At 35.7% G+C, this 17801-nt stretch overlaps 1 protein-coding gene across 15 annotated transcripts in view; it reads right to left on the bottom strand.

Annotated features, from left to right (window-relative positions):
- Positions 1-17801, bottom strand: part of ERBIN (erbb2 interacting protein) — a 116118-nt gene that overhangs the window by 19061 nt on the left and 79256 nt on the right. For 11 of the 15 annotated variants that reach the window (XM_071731171.1, XM_071731168.1, XM_071731162.1 and 8 more), the window contains 12 exons: positions 14651-14714; positions 12792-12866; positions 11357-11501; positions 10830-10902; positions 9608-9737; positions 9143-9258; positions 7732-7801; positions 6654-6753; positions 4512-4633; positions 3769-3939; positions 2800-2982; positions 650-767 (listed from right to left, as the gene is read on the bottom strand). In XM_071731171.1, the coding sequence (XP_071587272.1) occupies positions 650-767; positions 2800-2982; positions 3769-3939; positions 4512-4633; positions 6654-6753; positions 7732-7801; positions 9143-9258; positions 9608-9737; positions 10830-10902; positions 11357-11501; positions 12792-12866; positions 14651-14714 (1367 nt within the window). The remainder of the gene's footprint in view (positions 1-649; positions 768-2799; positions 2983-3768; positions 3940-4511; positions 4634-6653; positions 6754-7731; positions 7802-9142; positions 9259-9607; positions 9738-10829; positions 10903-11356; positions 11502-12791; positions 12867-14650; positions 14715-17801) is intronic. The other 4 variants (XM_071731172.1, XM_071731170.1, XM_071731157.1 and 1 more) reach the window with 2 other exon arrangements.

Genomic DNA, 17801 nt, shown 5'->3' on the forward strand with positions numbered 1-17801 from the left:
TGCTCGCCCACTTTTAAATTATGTTTTCTCTGAATTCCTTAATGTTAAGGAAATGGTTCCCCAGACCAAAATTATCTTTCAGAGAATAGAGAATTAAGGTACTAAAAACAATGTTGTGAAGTTTCGTGTTGGATGAAAGAGGTAATATAAAAGAATTTTTTTCTGGAGAAAGAAAAGTTGTGAGAGAAGCCTATTCTTAGACCTTAGGAAGAGACTACAGCTTATTCTGAGAAATATAAACAAGTGATACCGCTGCCTATAGGTGCACTAATTACAAAATCTGAGGGAGGGGGGAAATATGGAAAATTTCCAAGGTAAATACCACTCTCTGCCATCCTTTTTTCAAGGTATCAAGTGTCTTCAAGATAGCAGTCTCCCCAAACACACACATCTCCTTTCCTCCTCTGCTTTTAAACTGATGATAACGAAAAAACAGGGTGTGAACATGGCTGTCTCTACCACACACTCAAATATAACAGATTGAAGATTTTTTTCCTGCTTTCTTTGCTTAACTAGAGACTTGATCTTCTGTCTTTTAAAACTTAACTTAAATCTACTTTTACATAATTTATTGGGAAAAACTAGCCACTTTGGGTCGAGAAATTATCAAAATCACACAGCACTTCCAGTGCTTTTTGTTGTATCTAACCTTTTTTGTTATTGCTAAGAGCTACCACTTTGGGTTGGTTTATGGAGGTTTCAATCAGCGGTGGTCGCATTTCTGCCATTTTCATCTCTTCATCAGAGGAGAGCTCTTCGGACTCCTGCTAAAGGAAAAACAGTTTTATGCTGTGCTTTTTAAATAATTCCTCAAAGGTTATGTAAATGGGATCTAAACTGTAAACCACTGAATAACACAGGCAAAAAAAATAGGGAAGCAACTTAACATAGGCATAACATGACAACTGTGTAGTGCATTTGTAAAGCAAGTCAACTGAATTTAGCAATACTTGCCACTGAGTTACCTTTAAGCAGTAACTCATGCGTACTTGCATTGCCACTACTAACAAATGCCACGGGAATGGCAATCAAGCCTGTAACTTCAGCTGCAAAGCTCTACACAGAGCAAACAGATGCTGCCACTGTTCCAACACTGGAGAGAACCTCCAGATGAATTCAAGTCAGAAAGTTACCACTGAACCAGCAAAAGCCCCAGACTGACTAGGTCTGTATTGGTTTTGCAGAGAAGAGGTCAAACTGACACAGCTATAGTAGCATTTCCAAGACATGGAGGGTAACGCTGTGAGAAAAGCCGGATGAGGTTGGCTTGCCTAGTCTAGGAAAAAAATAGCAAGCGTAGATTTGGTTTATACCTTCACATGTACCTTGAGGGGCAAATTACGAAAGGAGGAGAAGCTGTTTGACGTCAAGAACAACGGCAGAGGAGTAAACTGATGTTGAATACTTTCAAGCAAGAAATGGCTAATTCCTAACCATAAGATGGAGCTCAATGCTCTTATTCAAGAGATTAACTCTCAAAACTTCTGCAAAGCAGTCATGGAACTGATTCAGTATGATACTGCAAGCCTATATTCCTATCATCTTCAGAAAACAATTGCTTCCAGTAAGAGGCAATCTCTTTGAAAGAAAGAAATACTTTCCTTTCCTAAAGAGGAAATATCTTCCTAGTAAACACGCTTCCTTTTGCAAATGCTATAAAATCGATGTTGCAGACTGCAAAAGTAGACTTGCCATTGTTAGCTTTTACTTGCAAGTTTCAGAAAATTTAATGAGTGGAACCTACTGGGGCACTACCATTCCTGTGTTGCTAACTATCTGGCCAGTTCTTTGGACTGCAGGGAGGACAAACCTGTACAAGTTATACCAAACAAGCTAGAACAGTCTTCATTACAAATAAAAAAAAAGAAATCCATCTGCTTTTCTCTGCAGTTGGAACAGACAGCCCCTTCAATGCCGATTCCACTCTGCCTTTCCTATTGCTAGGAAATACAACAAGTGTAATCAATGTTGAAGCACAGAAGTACATGAATGTAAAATTTAGGTATCTGGACTCAGCTTCAACAGTCACCAGCAGGTGAAGTAAGTAAGGAAGTAAGGAATTAACTGTCCATGACTGACTGCCCTCTACTGCCTCATTTACTTACTGATACAGATACACGGTTCGGTACAAAGAATTGCTGTCACTCTTGTTAGACAACTAATATTATTTTCTGAAATAATGTCTTTAAACTAATGAAAAACGTCAAAACCAGTATTTTCAGAATGTATGTAGAAGGAAGAACATGCTAGTGGGGAAATAGCCAGCAGCAGCCACAACTTCTTGTCACAAATTTTCTTCAGCAAAAGAATAATACATACATGTTCCATTGCTTACACGAGACAGACAAAATCAATCTCCTTGTGAAACTATGAAAAAAAGCATTTGTCATAAGACTGAAACATTTTAAATAAATGCATACATGGTGTTTGTCAGAGAGATGTACAAAGAGTTTAAAATCTTTGTTGCTTTGTAAGAGGTAAATGCAATCCAAGACTTATTTGCAACAGCTTACTAGTAAGTACAGAGGAATATGTATTGAAATATTTGAGCACAGTTACTTGGATATAGAAGGTTTTGCTTGCTGCCACTAATCAAGTATTTTGTCACTTCAGTGGCAATTAAAATAAATTATTTAATGAAGAACTGAAATCAAGCAAAACCTTGAAAATTCTATCTAAATTTGAACTGGCATTTTTTTTCTACTATCAAGATAAATTTTCATCTCTCAGAGTAAGAAATTCAATACACGACCAGCACACAATTCTTTGACTGTTAAAATGTTCATCACAATGCTGTACCTCGAGCGTGTCTTCATGGTTGACAACTGTTTTTGCATTCTGCAAGGTTTTAACAAGCGCAGTCATCTGTGAATTTGTGTTGCTGTGCTCAGCTTCTGGTTCAGTAGGCTTCTGCACAGAGCTTCCTGCTGAATATTGCTTTCTCTCATCTGCTTTGTTTTTTATTGCAGCAGTTTCTGAAGTCTACAGGATTAAGAACATTAGCAAAGAAAACATCCTGAAAGGTTTTCACTAGCAAATGATATTTAGAGTTGCCATTACACATTTTGAGAAACTACGGAATGGAAAACTTAAGCTTTGACATTACAAAGTACAAAATGCGCCAGGAATGCAGAGAAATCTCTACGTATTATGGAAGAACCTTACCCTCTGTTAATTGGCTGGACTCTCCAACATTATTGCAGAAAACTTTTATCACTAAATTTCCAGTTAAACAAAAAAAGAGGCAAAAAAATATCTACAAGGAGACACATCAGCCCCAAAAAGTAAATTTATCATCTATCATCCTACAGTAACTGGTTAGAGACTGCTGACTCATGTGCCAACTTGTTACAACTGCTTTTCCAACTTATCATGTAAAACTTCCAGTTATAAGGGTAGAAGTAAGATCCTCTGAGATTACCTTGAATTTCGTTGTGAAGTCTGGCAGACAAAACCCATTCAGAAGATTACAAAGATACCATCCCTCAAAAAACTAAGTAAGTCAGCTTCTTAACATATCCACAGTCTGTATTTGCCTAAGAATCAAGTCCCTTTCCTTCTTCTTAATGTCAGAGGAAAATGGCTACTTCAAACCAGACATTTACTAAAGGCTTCCTTAGAAAGGGAAGAGGTAATTTTTGTTCTTAGATTAGACAATTTTTCTTCCTAAAGCAGTAGTGAGGAGGGAGAAGGGAATAATTAAAAGGAATCAGTAAAATTAGATCTTTGGAAGTTCTTCCAAAGTCAGAAGATACTATTATTTCTAACCTTTACCCCCACATCTTTTACAGAAACCGTCTGTCCTTCTCGTTTGGGTTCCTTGGCAATATCTTCAGTAGATTCTTCATCCTTTAGCCTATGTACAATTGTCTGAACTGTTTTGACCATATTCTTCAGTTCATCAGGATATGGAGTTGGATATCTCTTCAGGTTGCCTTCCTGTATAACAAAAAGCAATGATGTTCTACATGTAACTAAATACTATGATTAAAACATCAGCTTTAAAACACATAATTAGTTAGGATAAGTGAACAGTCTAGGATCTCCACCACTTTTCTGTTTGAGTCTACTTGGACTGATGCAAATTTGAATTTATAAAACTCAGCAAGACTACAAATCACTTTCCCTCCTGCCCCCAAATGTGTCCATTGATTGCAAGCAGGAAAAATTATGACAATGAGAATTCACTGAGAGAAAAATCAGGATTAATAATTTTCACCATTATCTTTCTCCCTGGTAGTCCCTGTAGTCTCCTAAATAAGCTACATCACCTGACATTAATTGAAAGTTTTTCCCTTGTGCTCCACTTCAAATGATTTGGCCAAAAAAAACTCCAAACCCCCTAAAAATTCATGATGTTTCATCCTGTTAGATATTCTTAACTGGCCAATAAAGACTTGATTTCTTCAGCAGAACAAAATCCACAGCCCAAGTAAGGAAAAGCATATGATTCACAGGTGGCAATAAGTGGGAGGGAAACACCAAGTAGTCAAAAGCAATTCAATACTAACCCGAGGCGGTGCCTCTCTCTCATCTTTGTCTTCATCACACTCAAATGCCACCTGAGCACGCTGTTTCCTTTGTTCCTCCCACAGAGATGGATTGAAACTTTCATTATCAGATATGAACATTACTAAAAAAAAAAAGAAGAAAAAAAAAGAGAAGATCTCATAAATAGGGTACATTATGCAAAATGAAAATCTTTTTCTTTCTTTTGGATGGGATTTGTGTGCTTTCTTATGCATTCTAAAAAGATAAAGATACTAGCAGCACCATTAATTGGAGACTAGCTGCACTACCACTACTTTATTAACTTGGCTGTATTTTCATAATAATAAAATTCCTGTAAAGTAAAAAACTTCACACACACAGCTGCACAGCACTCAGACTTGAAAATTTTCAGCAGAACTCTCTGCTGCAAAGCATTTTTATTCATATATGTGTATAAATATGATAACATATTTGTATATATAGAGAAATGTAAATTGTACTTCTTGAGGTTAATTAGAGATTAATCTCTAAATATAGAGATTACAGTGTGGTGGTTACATTACACATGTATAAGAGCATTTACCTGATTTCATTCAGTGAAACTTAAAAATAAATAATGACTCAGAGACAAAACCCTCAAACCTGAGTGACAAAAACCCAAAGCCTTTTTACCTTAAAAACTTAAGGTAAACACATGATTTTGCAGAAGTTACAGAGAAATGACAGGAGCTTTATGAAGTATTTCTTGCTTAATTTTACAAATGAGAAAAAAATATTTTGGGTAACCACTGTCTCTTATTCTAGCATTTCTCCATGCTTTGTGTTACTTCAGCCAAGTTCTACTTTAGCATGACAAATAGTCTAATAAACCTGCCACCACCACCCCAGCAAAGGTTTTTCCTTCACTAGAAATGCCAAGACTCTTTATATTAACTAGTTCCATACCTGAAATAGAGAAGCACTTAATTGCAGAGCTCAAGAAGTGCACTGGAGCATTTCTTACTCTGTGTTTATTGGGTAAATTTATAATTTTGACACACCTAAAAATACTCAAAAATCATTTACTACCATTGAAACTATTCCTGACCAAAAATTAACTTGGTAAAGAATTTTAAAAACTTTAATATTTGAAACCTCTGAACTTTAAGCCTTTTTAGAATCACCATCTCAGAGGCAGATATTCTGCCAGCTTAAGCCAAACAAGCATTTCTTTCCTTGTGTACAGAAAGAAACACCAGCTTTGGGTAAAAAAACAGTTCAGATGGGGAGAACACTTTCAGGACCAATCTTGGACTTCACTGAATCTTCAAATGTTTTTATGATTCTCACTTTCTACCAAATGTATTGCAGAATGAGAAGGCATCCAATTTGCTGGGTTTTATCATATTTTTGATTACTCCTCTCAGTGTACCCCATACTTGTGCTGTGAATAGCAAATTATGCCACTTGCCAGTTTTTTTTTTGTTCTCATTGATAAGACCCTCACCCCATTTCTGTTACAGCACCCTAAGTTTTTCCTTTTGCCTTCAGGAGAAAGGAGGTAGAGAAATAAAAAATTTAACTCTCCTTTTCTAATGCCTGAGGGTTACTTGTGGAATGTTACTTATTTTCCTAACTATTTTACAAGTGTGCAGAAATAACTATCCAGCAAGGCATTAATATTTTGGGCCTAACCTGTTATAAAAACAGTTCAAACTAAAGGCAAGAAAAATGTGTAATTCTGGATGATTTTTTTCTTTTAAAATAAAACATGGAATGTGATGTACTTTTCCAAAAATATGTACTTGGAAATGGAGGAAACGGAGGAAACATTTTGCCTAACATTCCATTACAACAGAAGGAGATGCCTAAGGAGAATTTCACCACAAATTATGAAGCTCTGACAGAATGCAATTGGGTGTCACACTGTGAAGTGGCAACCAAAGCAGAATGGAATCCCACCAGTCCATTCCTCACCTTGCTCACTGATACATTTTCCCCTAGAATCTACTGATGAGTAGATCACATTAGGTTAGTGTTCTCTCTGTTCAGATGTCACTGTTCATCACTTACAAGTCTACTTCAAACTTGTACTGAGGTATTATCTAGTGAAATTTGTACTAGCTGGACAGTCACCTAATTGTTAATTTTACAAGTGAGCAGAATATTTCAGAAATTCTTACCATCCTCAGTCCTAGGTTGCTGGGGGAACATGTAATTAGTAAGCACTGTTTTCTGTGTGTCAGGGTCAGCTTCTTTTTGAAGAGGGATAAGTGGTTTAGACTATGAAGAGAACAAAAGAAGGATATATTTTGACAACAGATGTTTAAAAAAAGTATGATCTACACATCACAGAGCAAGCCTGTCTCACTACTCTGAAGACTACATTGCCTTGTGTAAAAAAAAAAAAAAAAAAAAAGTTTTTAGCATGTCTGTCTTAGAAGATTGGTTTTGACTGAGAACTGAGACTCAGCAACAGCTTTAAGAGAAAAGCAGACACCGGAAACTAAAAAAACAACCCAATTTATTGCTAGGACTTGTTACTATGTCAAAGGAGGCTGATCTGGAACACACAGATTTATTTGGCCATTTAAAGCTGCAGCAAATCAGAAGAGAAAAATTAACTACTCAGTTTTTCATACTGACATCAGAATCAATATCCCCCAGCTCATACAAAAAACCATAGGGACTTCTTAAAATCGGTAAAAATTCTTACATTAAACTACATCTGAGGCTAGTGGATTTCTGGCAGTGCTGTAAACCTTAATGCTGATCAGAAAATCAGCACAGTACAGAAGTCTTCAATACACAGTGGAAGTAGAAGCCACAAACACAAAAGTTACTGCTTAATAGAAACTGAGACAATCACAATGTTCAACAGTGTGGCAAGAAATCCAGCTCAAAAAAAGGTGTGCTAAGTTTCCCCAATGGTATTGCCATGGAATAAAGAGCTGCTACAGAGTCTAGTACTAGTCGATAAAGCATTAACACTCCCATATAAACAAGCCTGAAAAAGAAAAACAGAACCCCAGAAAACCAACCTCTGTGGAAATTGCATGGAACTTTGCTAGAAGTATGAAAGTCTCCAAAGACAGGTAGGCTCAGTGTTGTTTATTTCAGGAGAATCAACGTAGGAATGTCAAGGAAGTATTGATACCACTACACAATACCAGCCTCATTTTTAACAGATGGCTCTGCACTTTTCATATTTATTAGGAATAAAGTCAACAATAATTTATTCTTAATTTCTAAAAAGTGTACCTGATTGTCTGATAGCCACATAGCAGTGAGCTGCTGCAGTTTTGTAAAGGTGAAAGGCAAATTCTTCAGCCTGTAAATTACAACAAGAATTTATGCAAGTACACTAATTGATACCATTAAGACTGCTACGAGACAATCCTATGTTAGTCTGTAAAAATGCCTAAAAAGGACATTTACAGATGCAGTTAAATTAATAACTGTTGACCACTGAAAGGCAGCAGCATTTAATTTAGATTCAAAGACAGACCTGGAATTAAAATCAACCAAACAAGCAAAAAACACAAAATCAAGCCAAATATCTGCCCAGTTCAGCATGCAATTTAAAAAAATTAAAAGGTGACAATGTAACTTGAATTTTATTCAGATCAGTGACTTGAATAACATTTTGAAGACAATTAACCTGAGTTAATTAATTTGAATCCTCAGCATTTTATCTCTCAATATACACACGTGCCAATTAAAAAAACAAAAAGTGCTATAGCTGAAACTTTTTGGTTTGGTTTTTTTTTTCCAAGATACATGTCTGAGAAAGGGGCTGCCCTGCATAGCGGATGCTCTGATATCCGTGGACAAATGGAGGTGCAGGTGGTCTAGTGGGAGGGAAAATGGTTATGCAAGGGGGTTGGAACTGGATGATCTTTAACACTTCCAACCCAAACTATTTTATGAATCTATGGAGCACAGAGAGGCTGGACTGGCAGAACAAGAGGGAGAACTCATATTTCCCAATACATTTCCATTCTACAAATAGGCGATTCCTGAATGAGAAATGTACTTTTAGTTTTTAATAACCACCTCTAATAAACAGTTTTACACAGTTCTGTGATATATCCTCCATATGCTGTTTCGTGTCCTCCATATGCAACACAAGAAGTTTCTAACTTTCAAGTAAGAATTGAAGCTTTTATGAAAATGACCAAAATATTTCCGCAGAAAAATACATGCTAACAATCATAAATATATAGAAACAATGATTCAAAGCATGTGCTATGTGCCATGTCATTAAAATAATGACAGCTTAATACAGTGGAACCATAAGATCCAGAGTACAGCAAGGCCTATAAGAAAAGGTGTGGATTTTTTTACAGGGGTATGCAGGGGTATGGTAGGACAAAGAGTAATGGTTTTGAGATGGAAGAGGGTAGATTTACATTAGAAATTAGGAGGAAATTATTTCTGAGGGTGGTGAGAAACTGGCACAGGCTGCCAATGGAGGTAGTGGATTCCTCATCCCTGGAATTGCTCAAGTCCAGGTTGGATGGGGCTTGGAGCAATCTGATCTAGTGGGAGGTGTCACTGCCCATGGCAGGGAGGTTGAAACTGTGTGATATTTAGGGTCCCTTCTAACCCAGACCGCTCTATGATTATTGCATATTATATGACTCCTACTTGAATAAATGCATCCACAAACCTGTTGTCACTCAGATTGATGACTTTTAATTTCTGCATATCCCCCATTTCTTCAGGGAGGAATTCAAGCTTATTAGAATGCAGGAACAACACCGTTACATGCTTCCAGTTCCCAATCTGAAAAAAATCCAAAGTATTAATTCATCTTCACAACCCTAAAAATGCAGACTTTTACTGGTTTAAAACAGTAAGTATTATAGCTATTTTTGCCAAGGAAGTATAATTAGGTTAATTCTTACATATTAAGCCTTCTTTTGGTTTCAATACACTAGAGACATATTTCTAATTCTTCCTTGAAAAAATCAGAATTTCATTAGTTGAAAACTTGTAATTTGAATAAATCTTTCTTTAAAAATATACACAAAGAAAATCTATTCAAGAAAGATGAACTTGCTATCCAAAACCTTTTATGTAGTTCAAAACACATTAAAAAACTGCATTTTGCAGTGTTTAATTAAATACATACCTCTGATGGCAGTTGTGTTAAGAAGTTATGATCTGCAGCAAATGTCCTTATATTAGAGAGCTGCCCAATGGACGAAGGCAATGTTTCAATCTCATTAAAACTACAGTCCAGTTCTTCTACTGATATTAACCTAAAAAAAAAAAAGTTTAAAATTACTCCACTATACAGGTTACTTAATTCAACATTAATTGAGTAACTTTAAAAAAGTTAATATAACTATTAATTAAAAATATAAAATTTCATTAAAAATAAAACTCTGAAATGCAAGAAAATTGAAATCCAAGAAAAATTTATTACTAATTGTCTAAAATGTGTTTGGAGTTGTTTTTTTTTTGTTGTTGTTGGTTGACTGTGGGTTTTTTTAAATTTTTAAATTTAAAAAAGGAGTTTTTAAATCTCCTTTATACTATCCTCCTGAGAGAGCATTCAGTGAAAACAGAGGGGTCAGCTACCTCAAATGTTTGTGTACTACCTGAAAATGTTCTAGTGCATGGCACTGAAAGCTTTCAGAATGGGACACATCATAGCCAAATAGGAGCAGAGTGCATTCCAAGATTCAGAGACAGGAAACCTAAAAATCTGGCTGAGATGTATTTTGTAAATTCTGACAACAAATATAAGGTATATTAATTGCAATACAATAAAAGAAATTGAAACAAATACTGCTAATCAGGATAGCTCAATTATGTACCAATTATTTTTGCCATCATTAAGAGTTTTAAATTATGAACACCAAAAAAATTACGTACACATTTAAAAAATTAACACCAAATGATATATGCTGACCAACAGGTGAAAATTCTCCTTATAATGTAAAAAAGGTAAGTGGGAGTGTGTGTTTAGACCCACTTTCTATAGCCTTTTGAAAAGTGGACAAATTATTTGCAGTATTTATCACAGCCACACCCATGTTACTGCTAAACCAAATTTCAGGCAGCTCACTGCCTTTTTAAACATCTTGTTTTCTTTCCCATTCAGTTTTTCTTTTATGGACTGGTGGCTACAATAATACATGTTCTTTTGACACTAAATAATACAAAACGAACACGTATGCTGCAAACTAGAAGAAAGATATAAAAGCACTTGCTTTTATTTTATTAAGACATTAACATGTAGAAGAAATAAAAACAAAGAGATGTAAAAAATATTCTGAAGAGGAGTCAGTGTTACAGAAAAGTGTGCAGAAAGGCAATCCTACATTTTATTCAGGTGAGATACCTACCCTCCTATGGAGTCTGGCAAATAAATTAACTGATTTTCATCAATTTTTAGTGTTGTTACCTTCTTCAAAGAACCTGTAATAAAATGAACAAGTAAACAAAAAAAGGACATTTGAGCTAGTTAAGCTTACTTTACATTTACATTAAGGGAAAAAATATTATGGACAACCAACCACATCTGTATTCCCTGACATGCCTATAATGTTTATAGATAAGGAAATAAGAAGACAAGCTTACAGAACTGTCTTCCAGTTTACCATGTGCTAGCCATGGCAGGGCAGGTGGGTGTGCTGGGTAGGGTAGGGGGTAGGATAAAAATGTTTTTTTTTTTCAGTCAACAGATTCTCATCCATGTACAGACTACTGCATGAAGTCACATAGGCTCCAAAATAAATACAAATTTTATTATTCAGCTATGCATTACAGCTTTATCCAAAACTTGCTCTTCTAATCAATTGAAACGTAGACTGACAATGTCATTGGTCTAAATATAAGGTTCTAAGAATATGAATTAACCAAAAATACAAACCAATAGACTCTGGCAGTTGCTGAAGTGAATTACTGGATAACAGTAGGTCTTGCAGGCTTTCACAACCTGAAATACCTTCTTCAACTATTTCAATGTTGTTTTTAGAAACATCCAAGTAGGTCAGTTGTTTCAAAGTGCCCATGAACTACAAGAAAGAGAAAATGATGCATTTTAGGAAGTGCAAGTTAAATACAAGACATCCAGCAGATTTGACAACTGTCTCAAGCGTAATGCCAGAGGAAAAGAGAAAACCTAATTATAAATCTGAAATACACTTTCATGCAAAATATCCAAGCTTTATAATAAAATATGCTGTGCAGGTACACACAGTTCATGTTCTTCCATACACCCAGACACACCACAGCAATTCTTCAACTCATTGAAGTCAGCCTGCAGCAAATTCAACAGTTGGATCAGCTACCATGAAATCAAGTAACTGAAGCTTTAGAACAGACTTCAGACAGAGACAAATAATATAAGGCCCCCATTAGGCTCCAGTGAAGTCTTTTAATGTTTATTTTTGCCTACTGTGTAAAACTGCATCCCTCTTAGCCTCAAAAACAATTAAACCCTTGTTTTGAACTGAAGAAACAAGCCAAAATATAAGCATGCATTACCTTTCCACATCAACCAAGGATAAACTTGAAGATTTGTGCATGCTACCCTACTATAATCTTCAAGGGAATGAGGCATTTTCACAAATACAGTTTTAATTTTACTGTGTAAGGTAGAAAAGTTTAATAACATCTACTCAGCTCTTCAGGGAAGAATTTGTTGAATTGAGGGAAAGACAGCAGAAAAGACTACAAGCAAGAAAGCTTCATGTAAGGAGATTGCTAGTGATTTTAAGTCTGAAAGCATACCAGCTGTTTCCCAAATTTCAAATACTGGTTTACTACAACATGAGCAGATGTTCAAAAGTACCATAATTCTCAGTTATGTCAGGAACCCAGACAAAGTGAGCAGAACATTTTCTCAGGAACTGGTTATGCTCCCTGTATAGGTATTGCACCTGAACAGGTATTGCTTGCTTTACAGCTGTTCCCAATAAAAATGTACACAAGGTATTTTGCCCAGTAAAAATCTACACAGTATTTATCCTATAAATTTCTGCTTGCTATCTAGCACAAAATAATCCTTTTATGGAAGGACTGGTCAAACCTAAATTTGATCCAGGATTTTTACTCTTTTCCTGAATTGGAACATAATTTTTACATGAGAGGTATATAACTTTCCATGAAAGGAAAGCTGTGTACCCAGCTCTCACCATCAGTGACATGTTTCAAGTAGACTGGTTAAGCATTTAAGTGGCACTTGCCTTTTGGTTTTAAGTAGCATTAAAATTACCTAGCAACTTTAATACAGATAATCACTGACAAAGCAAATACCACTGTAAGTTAAAATACTAAATTATTAACACAGTAAGAGCACTTACCCCTGGAATAAGCGTTAGTCTATTACCATCCATCCAAAATTCCTTTAATCCACTCAGTTGTTCAAGTACTTCAGGCTGTAATGGAAAGCCATTTTAAAAAGACTTAATACAAGAAAAGGTGAAAGGCAAAAACAACATCAGTGATTCAGTGATTCATCTGTTGTCTTATTACAACTGTTACATACAATTTTTTCACTGGTTCTTCAAAGACTAGCCAGATAATTCACTTTTTGAAATACAAATAAATACTAGATATACAAAAATCTACCAAGAAATCGATCATAGAACTAAATAATCTTTATAGCAAGTGGTTTGCTTTTTTTGTTTAGTTTCTTACAGAACGTATCATTTTACAGCAGGAGCACACAATAAATAAATGTGTATTTCTTCCTTCACGGAGAAGGTCTAAAACCTCTTAAATTCCATCAACTCAGAAGACCTTTTTCAAAAACCACAATGACTTTGTGGATTTGGGGCAAGAGAAATTAATTTCAATTTTCTAGCAACAAAGGCTGCATCAGCATTATACAAGCAAACTATTCCATCCATACAGTGAAGTGCACAATTGTGCTTCCACTACAGATTACTGATAGAAGTAGCTTACATGTTGGGAATGACTGTTTCTGTCTTGGTAAACATCCTGATTGCATATGCTTTACTACTTAAACTTCCCTCTTGAGAAAGTAATACAAAGCAAGTGCTACTACACCCTAAAAACTGCAAGTTCAGATTCATGCAGAACCCAGTTTTCTTATACTGTATATGTTATGCATTCCTGAATACGTTGCAGTCCTGACTCCCAGTAATTCATTTTTAAAGTGAAAATCTTAAATACCTTTTAGACAGTTCTTTATCCAAAAAAGAGCTTTCAAAACTTTTTGTGCTTTTACAAGAAGATCTTAATGAAGTAAGTTACCAGTAGTTGACTTGTAGCTAAAACACTTGCAAAGATGAAGCAATCAGCTAAAAATATACCCAAGCAGGTAATTTTGCAGCCTATACTTAGCTCCTGGCTATTCTGCTTAAGTTGAGCCTTGGCAGGTTATTTTAAGGTTCCCACATGAACATCTACCCTCTATAGAGAATGTGGTAGCTGTGAAAATAGCTAGAGGTGTAATAATACTAATGTACAATTCCTGAAATACACTTCCATATCTGCCAAACCACATAGCAAGGCAAATGTCCATGTCTGCATGACTTACTGATACACAGAGGACTGAATTTATTACATGGCAGGTCAGTATGTTCTGCCATACTTCCATTTCATTTTCTTTATCTGGGAATGTACTTGTAGAAGCAGACAGATGTTAAGGGATTGTAAGTGGAAGGAGTATTTCTATGTGAGATCATGAACAGAAAACAAGTCGATCCAAGCTGAAGAAAAAATCTGAGCACCTCAACTGTAAAAACTATTTTGGACAATAAGCAAGCTTAAAATTAATACGGTTTCCCTTCAATCTAAATAGTTTGTACACAATAATAAAAGCAGGTTATGCTTACAATGGCTTACACATGACTTGATGAAATAAATATATTATAACCAACAAATGCTTAGTATACATTGTAAACCAATTATTTTTGTAATTGAAACAAATACTCTAATTATTTTTTTTACCAGCACAGTAATCATACAGTATCACAGAATGCTATTTTCAAATTGAGGAAAAACTTACTCATATTCCCTAGAATATGCATATAACTTCTAATAACAGGCTCTAGGAAGTAGTACAGGGCATACATATTTGCTCAGTAGTGGAACACTTAATCCTGGTATTTACATGTTCATATAGATTAAGAGTAGATTAAAGGATAAAGAGATTTCTAAAAGATACAAAGCACTGTTAGTAGGCAAAACTCACCACTTCTGTGAATTCATTACTTCCTAAGTCCAGTCTCTCCAGCTGGGTCAGTCTGGACATGGTTCTGCACAGGAAGGGGATTAATAAGGAATTAGATTTAAGAAAATACCAGTTACATCCAATCTTCCTGTATTCATGCAAATATATTATTTCAATCAGCATTAAGTAGTGATGGACTGCTATCTAAATGGGTCAAATTTTCACACACTGTTGAATCAAGCACATATTAATGATCACACCGACTGCTGACTGTTGCACAGAGTACACCACAGTTCATCTACAAATCAGTTTACAAAACCCAAAGACCACTAGAGTAATCTCTACGATAAAGAGTAAGTCAGTGAAGTTATTCTTCTTCTGAGTGCTTCAGCTTTTCACCTGCAGTCAAAATAAATCTTCTTAGCAGCCACAGGCTGGTTAACTACATGTTTTCCTTTACAAGAAAGACCACTGCCTAATGAACAGCTAAAACAGAGAACCACTGTTGAATCACTGTAACCAACAACACTTTTCTCCCTCTCCAGGCTGCTGACAAAATTGCTTCCATATGGTATGGTCTGGAATCCTAATTATTTCCCTAATCCTACAAAAAATCAGAAAACTAAATTGCATTTCATGACATATCAATACTCTTTAAACCAACTTACAGCAAATATGAAATCAATGACTGAAAAAATCCTTTATTTCAAGTGTGGCAACAGTTTTCTTCTGCTTAAGTTTCCTTTAGTGACCCCACAGAGATTATGCACAACTGGACATGGTGATGTAGAAGATCAGCACCTCAATCAACAGCAGTGCTACCTGATATTCTTTTCAAAGGGGCTGTGAATCCCTCACATGACATTACGTTCTGTGTTTACTTGATGACAGATTTCCTCAGAAAAATTAGTATTATCTAAAGATATCAAATATAACCTGTAACCGTGTATATATACTACAAAGTTCTGGAAAAACTAAGGATAAGATCTTCTATATAGTAGTGTTTTATGTTATCAGAATATATGTATGAACACTAATATCTTGAAAAAACATTGGCATGAGCACAGGATGCTGTATGCAGCTATTCAAAGATTTAGGTGTACTTTGAATACACCATCACTGTTGCTCTGAGTATAAAGTTAAAAAATAACATTCTATTAAACAATGCCTTATTTACTGAAAGTAAGCTAATGGGGTTATTTGTATTATTCATGAAATAAAATCCAAAAAGGATTACACTCAGATTTGTCTGTAGATTTGATTTTCATTACATTACAATTACTATGTTGGGGACAAACTAGGAGTTTGGCATAAGCAGGTAAAGACATGATCAAGACAAAAGCAGAAGCTGGTTTTTGCACACATAGCATAGACAGACTTTAGGAAAAAGTCTTTAACTCACATTCCCACTATTTCAAAGAAGAAGAAGAAGAAAAAAATACATGAGAGAATTTGAGAAAAAATTTCCTTCATATGTTGAAGCTAATGCAGAGGATGATTATCAGTAAGTCAACTGATGAAATTAATAATTCAATTTTGACATAAATTAAAGTCCTTCTGAAATACTGCAAAGACTGAATTCCTCAAAGCTTTGTAGACCATGCCAATACCAATTTTAGTGCCATATGCTGCTAAAAAATTTGCCCCAATGTATCTTCCAGAAGCACAACTGAAGACTCTCTTAAGGGATCCAGCATATCATTCTGTAGCTTTCAAAACTTTGTGGCAACTTCTACCAATAGCTTCAGTTTAAAAAGATTTTAGATTTGTTTCAGGTTATGTTAGCTAGACAGTGGGCTACAAGAGAGAGCAATTCAAAACTCAACTGATAACCTAAATTTCAGCTTCAGAAAGCAGAATAATGACTCTTCACAGCTATGAGGCATTGAATTTGATACACAAGTTTCAATAAATGATTATTTGGGAAAAAATGCTTATTTTACATGTTTATAGTCAACAGAACCATGCAACTGTCATGGTTGGAAAAAACCTCTAATCAACACATCTAACTGTCAACATCCCCCCCACCAGTAAAATAAAAACCAAAAATTATGTTTATCACTATCTATATCACCATGTTCACTAGAACATATCCTGAAGTGCCTTATCTACACAGCTTTTAAATACTTCCAGGGATGGTGATTCCATCACCTCCCTGGGCAGTCTGTTCCACTTCCTAACTACTCTCTCAGTAAAGAAACTCTTCTTCAGATCTAGTCTAAACCTTCCCTGGAGCAACTTGAAGCTATTTCACTAGTTCTATCATTAATCACTTGAGAGAAAAGCCCAACATCCACCTCCCTACAACCTCCTTTCAGATAAGCATACAAAGCAATAGGGTCTGCCTTCAGCCTCCTCTTTTCCAAAATAAACAATCCCAATTCCCTCAGCCATTCCTCATATGACTTGCACTCCAGATCCTTCACGAGCTCAGATGCCCTTCCATGAACTCACTTCAGCAGCTCAGGGTCTTTCTTGTAATGAGGGGCCCAGAACTGAGCACAGCACTCAAGGTGCAGCCTCACCAGTGCTGAGTACAGGAACAGGATCACTTCCCTTCTCCTGCTGGCCACACTGTTCCTGATGCAGGCCAGGATGCTGTTGGCCTTCCTGGCCACCTGGGCACACTGCTGGCTCATATTCTGCTGACCAGCACACCCAGGTCCTTATCTGCCTGGAAGATTTCCAGCCACTCCTCCCCAGGCCTGAAGACTTGAACGGGGGTGTTGCAAGCAAAGTGCAGGACCTGGCACTTGTTTCATTTCAACAGTTTTGAGACAGTGCCTCGATTTTTGATTTGACCTTAATTTTCAGTTTAGAAATAAATACAGATTTTAAAAGAGAGGGAAATAAAACTGGTAACACCGATAAAAAAATAACAACAACAACAACAATAATATAATTATTAAAGTGAATTAAGTTATGAGGCTAAATATAAACGAAGTCGCATGGGGTTTTTTTACTGTGACTTGAATTGATTTTTTTCTATCAGTTTAACACAAACTCTATTCTTTTTATTTAATGGTTTGATAAAGATTAAAAAAAAAAAAAAAATCAGTCTGCCAGACCAACACACTTCAGGGTCTGAGGGTTTTTTTTTTTTTTCTTTCTGCTGTGTACTATTTGACTCTGAAACCAAACTGTTTACAGAGCTAACACCAGATTCATGGAA

The sequence above is a fragment of the Heliangelus exortis genome, chromosome Z (assembly GCF_036169615.1).
Source record: "Heliangelus exortis chromosome Z, bHelExo1.hap1, whole genome shotgun sequence".
NCBI classification, from domain to species: domain Eukaryota; kingdom Metazoa; phylum Chordata; class Aves; order Apodiformes; family Trochilidae; genus Heliangelus; species Heliangelus exortis.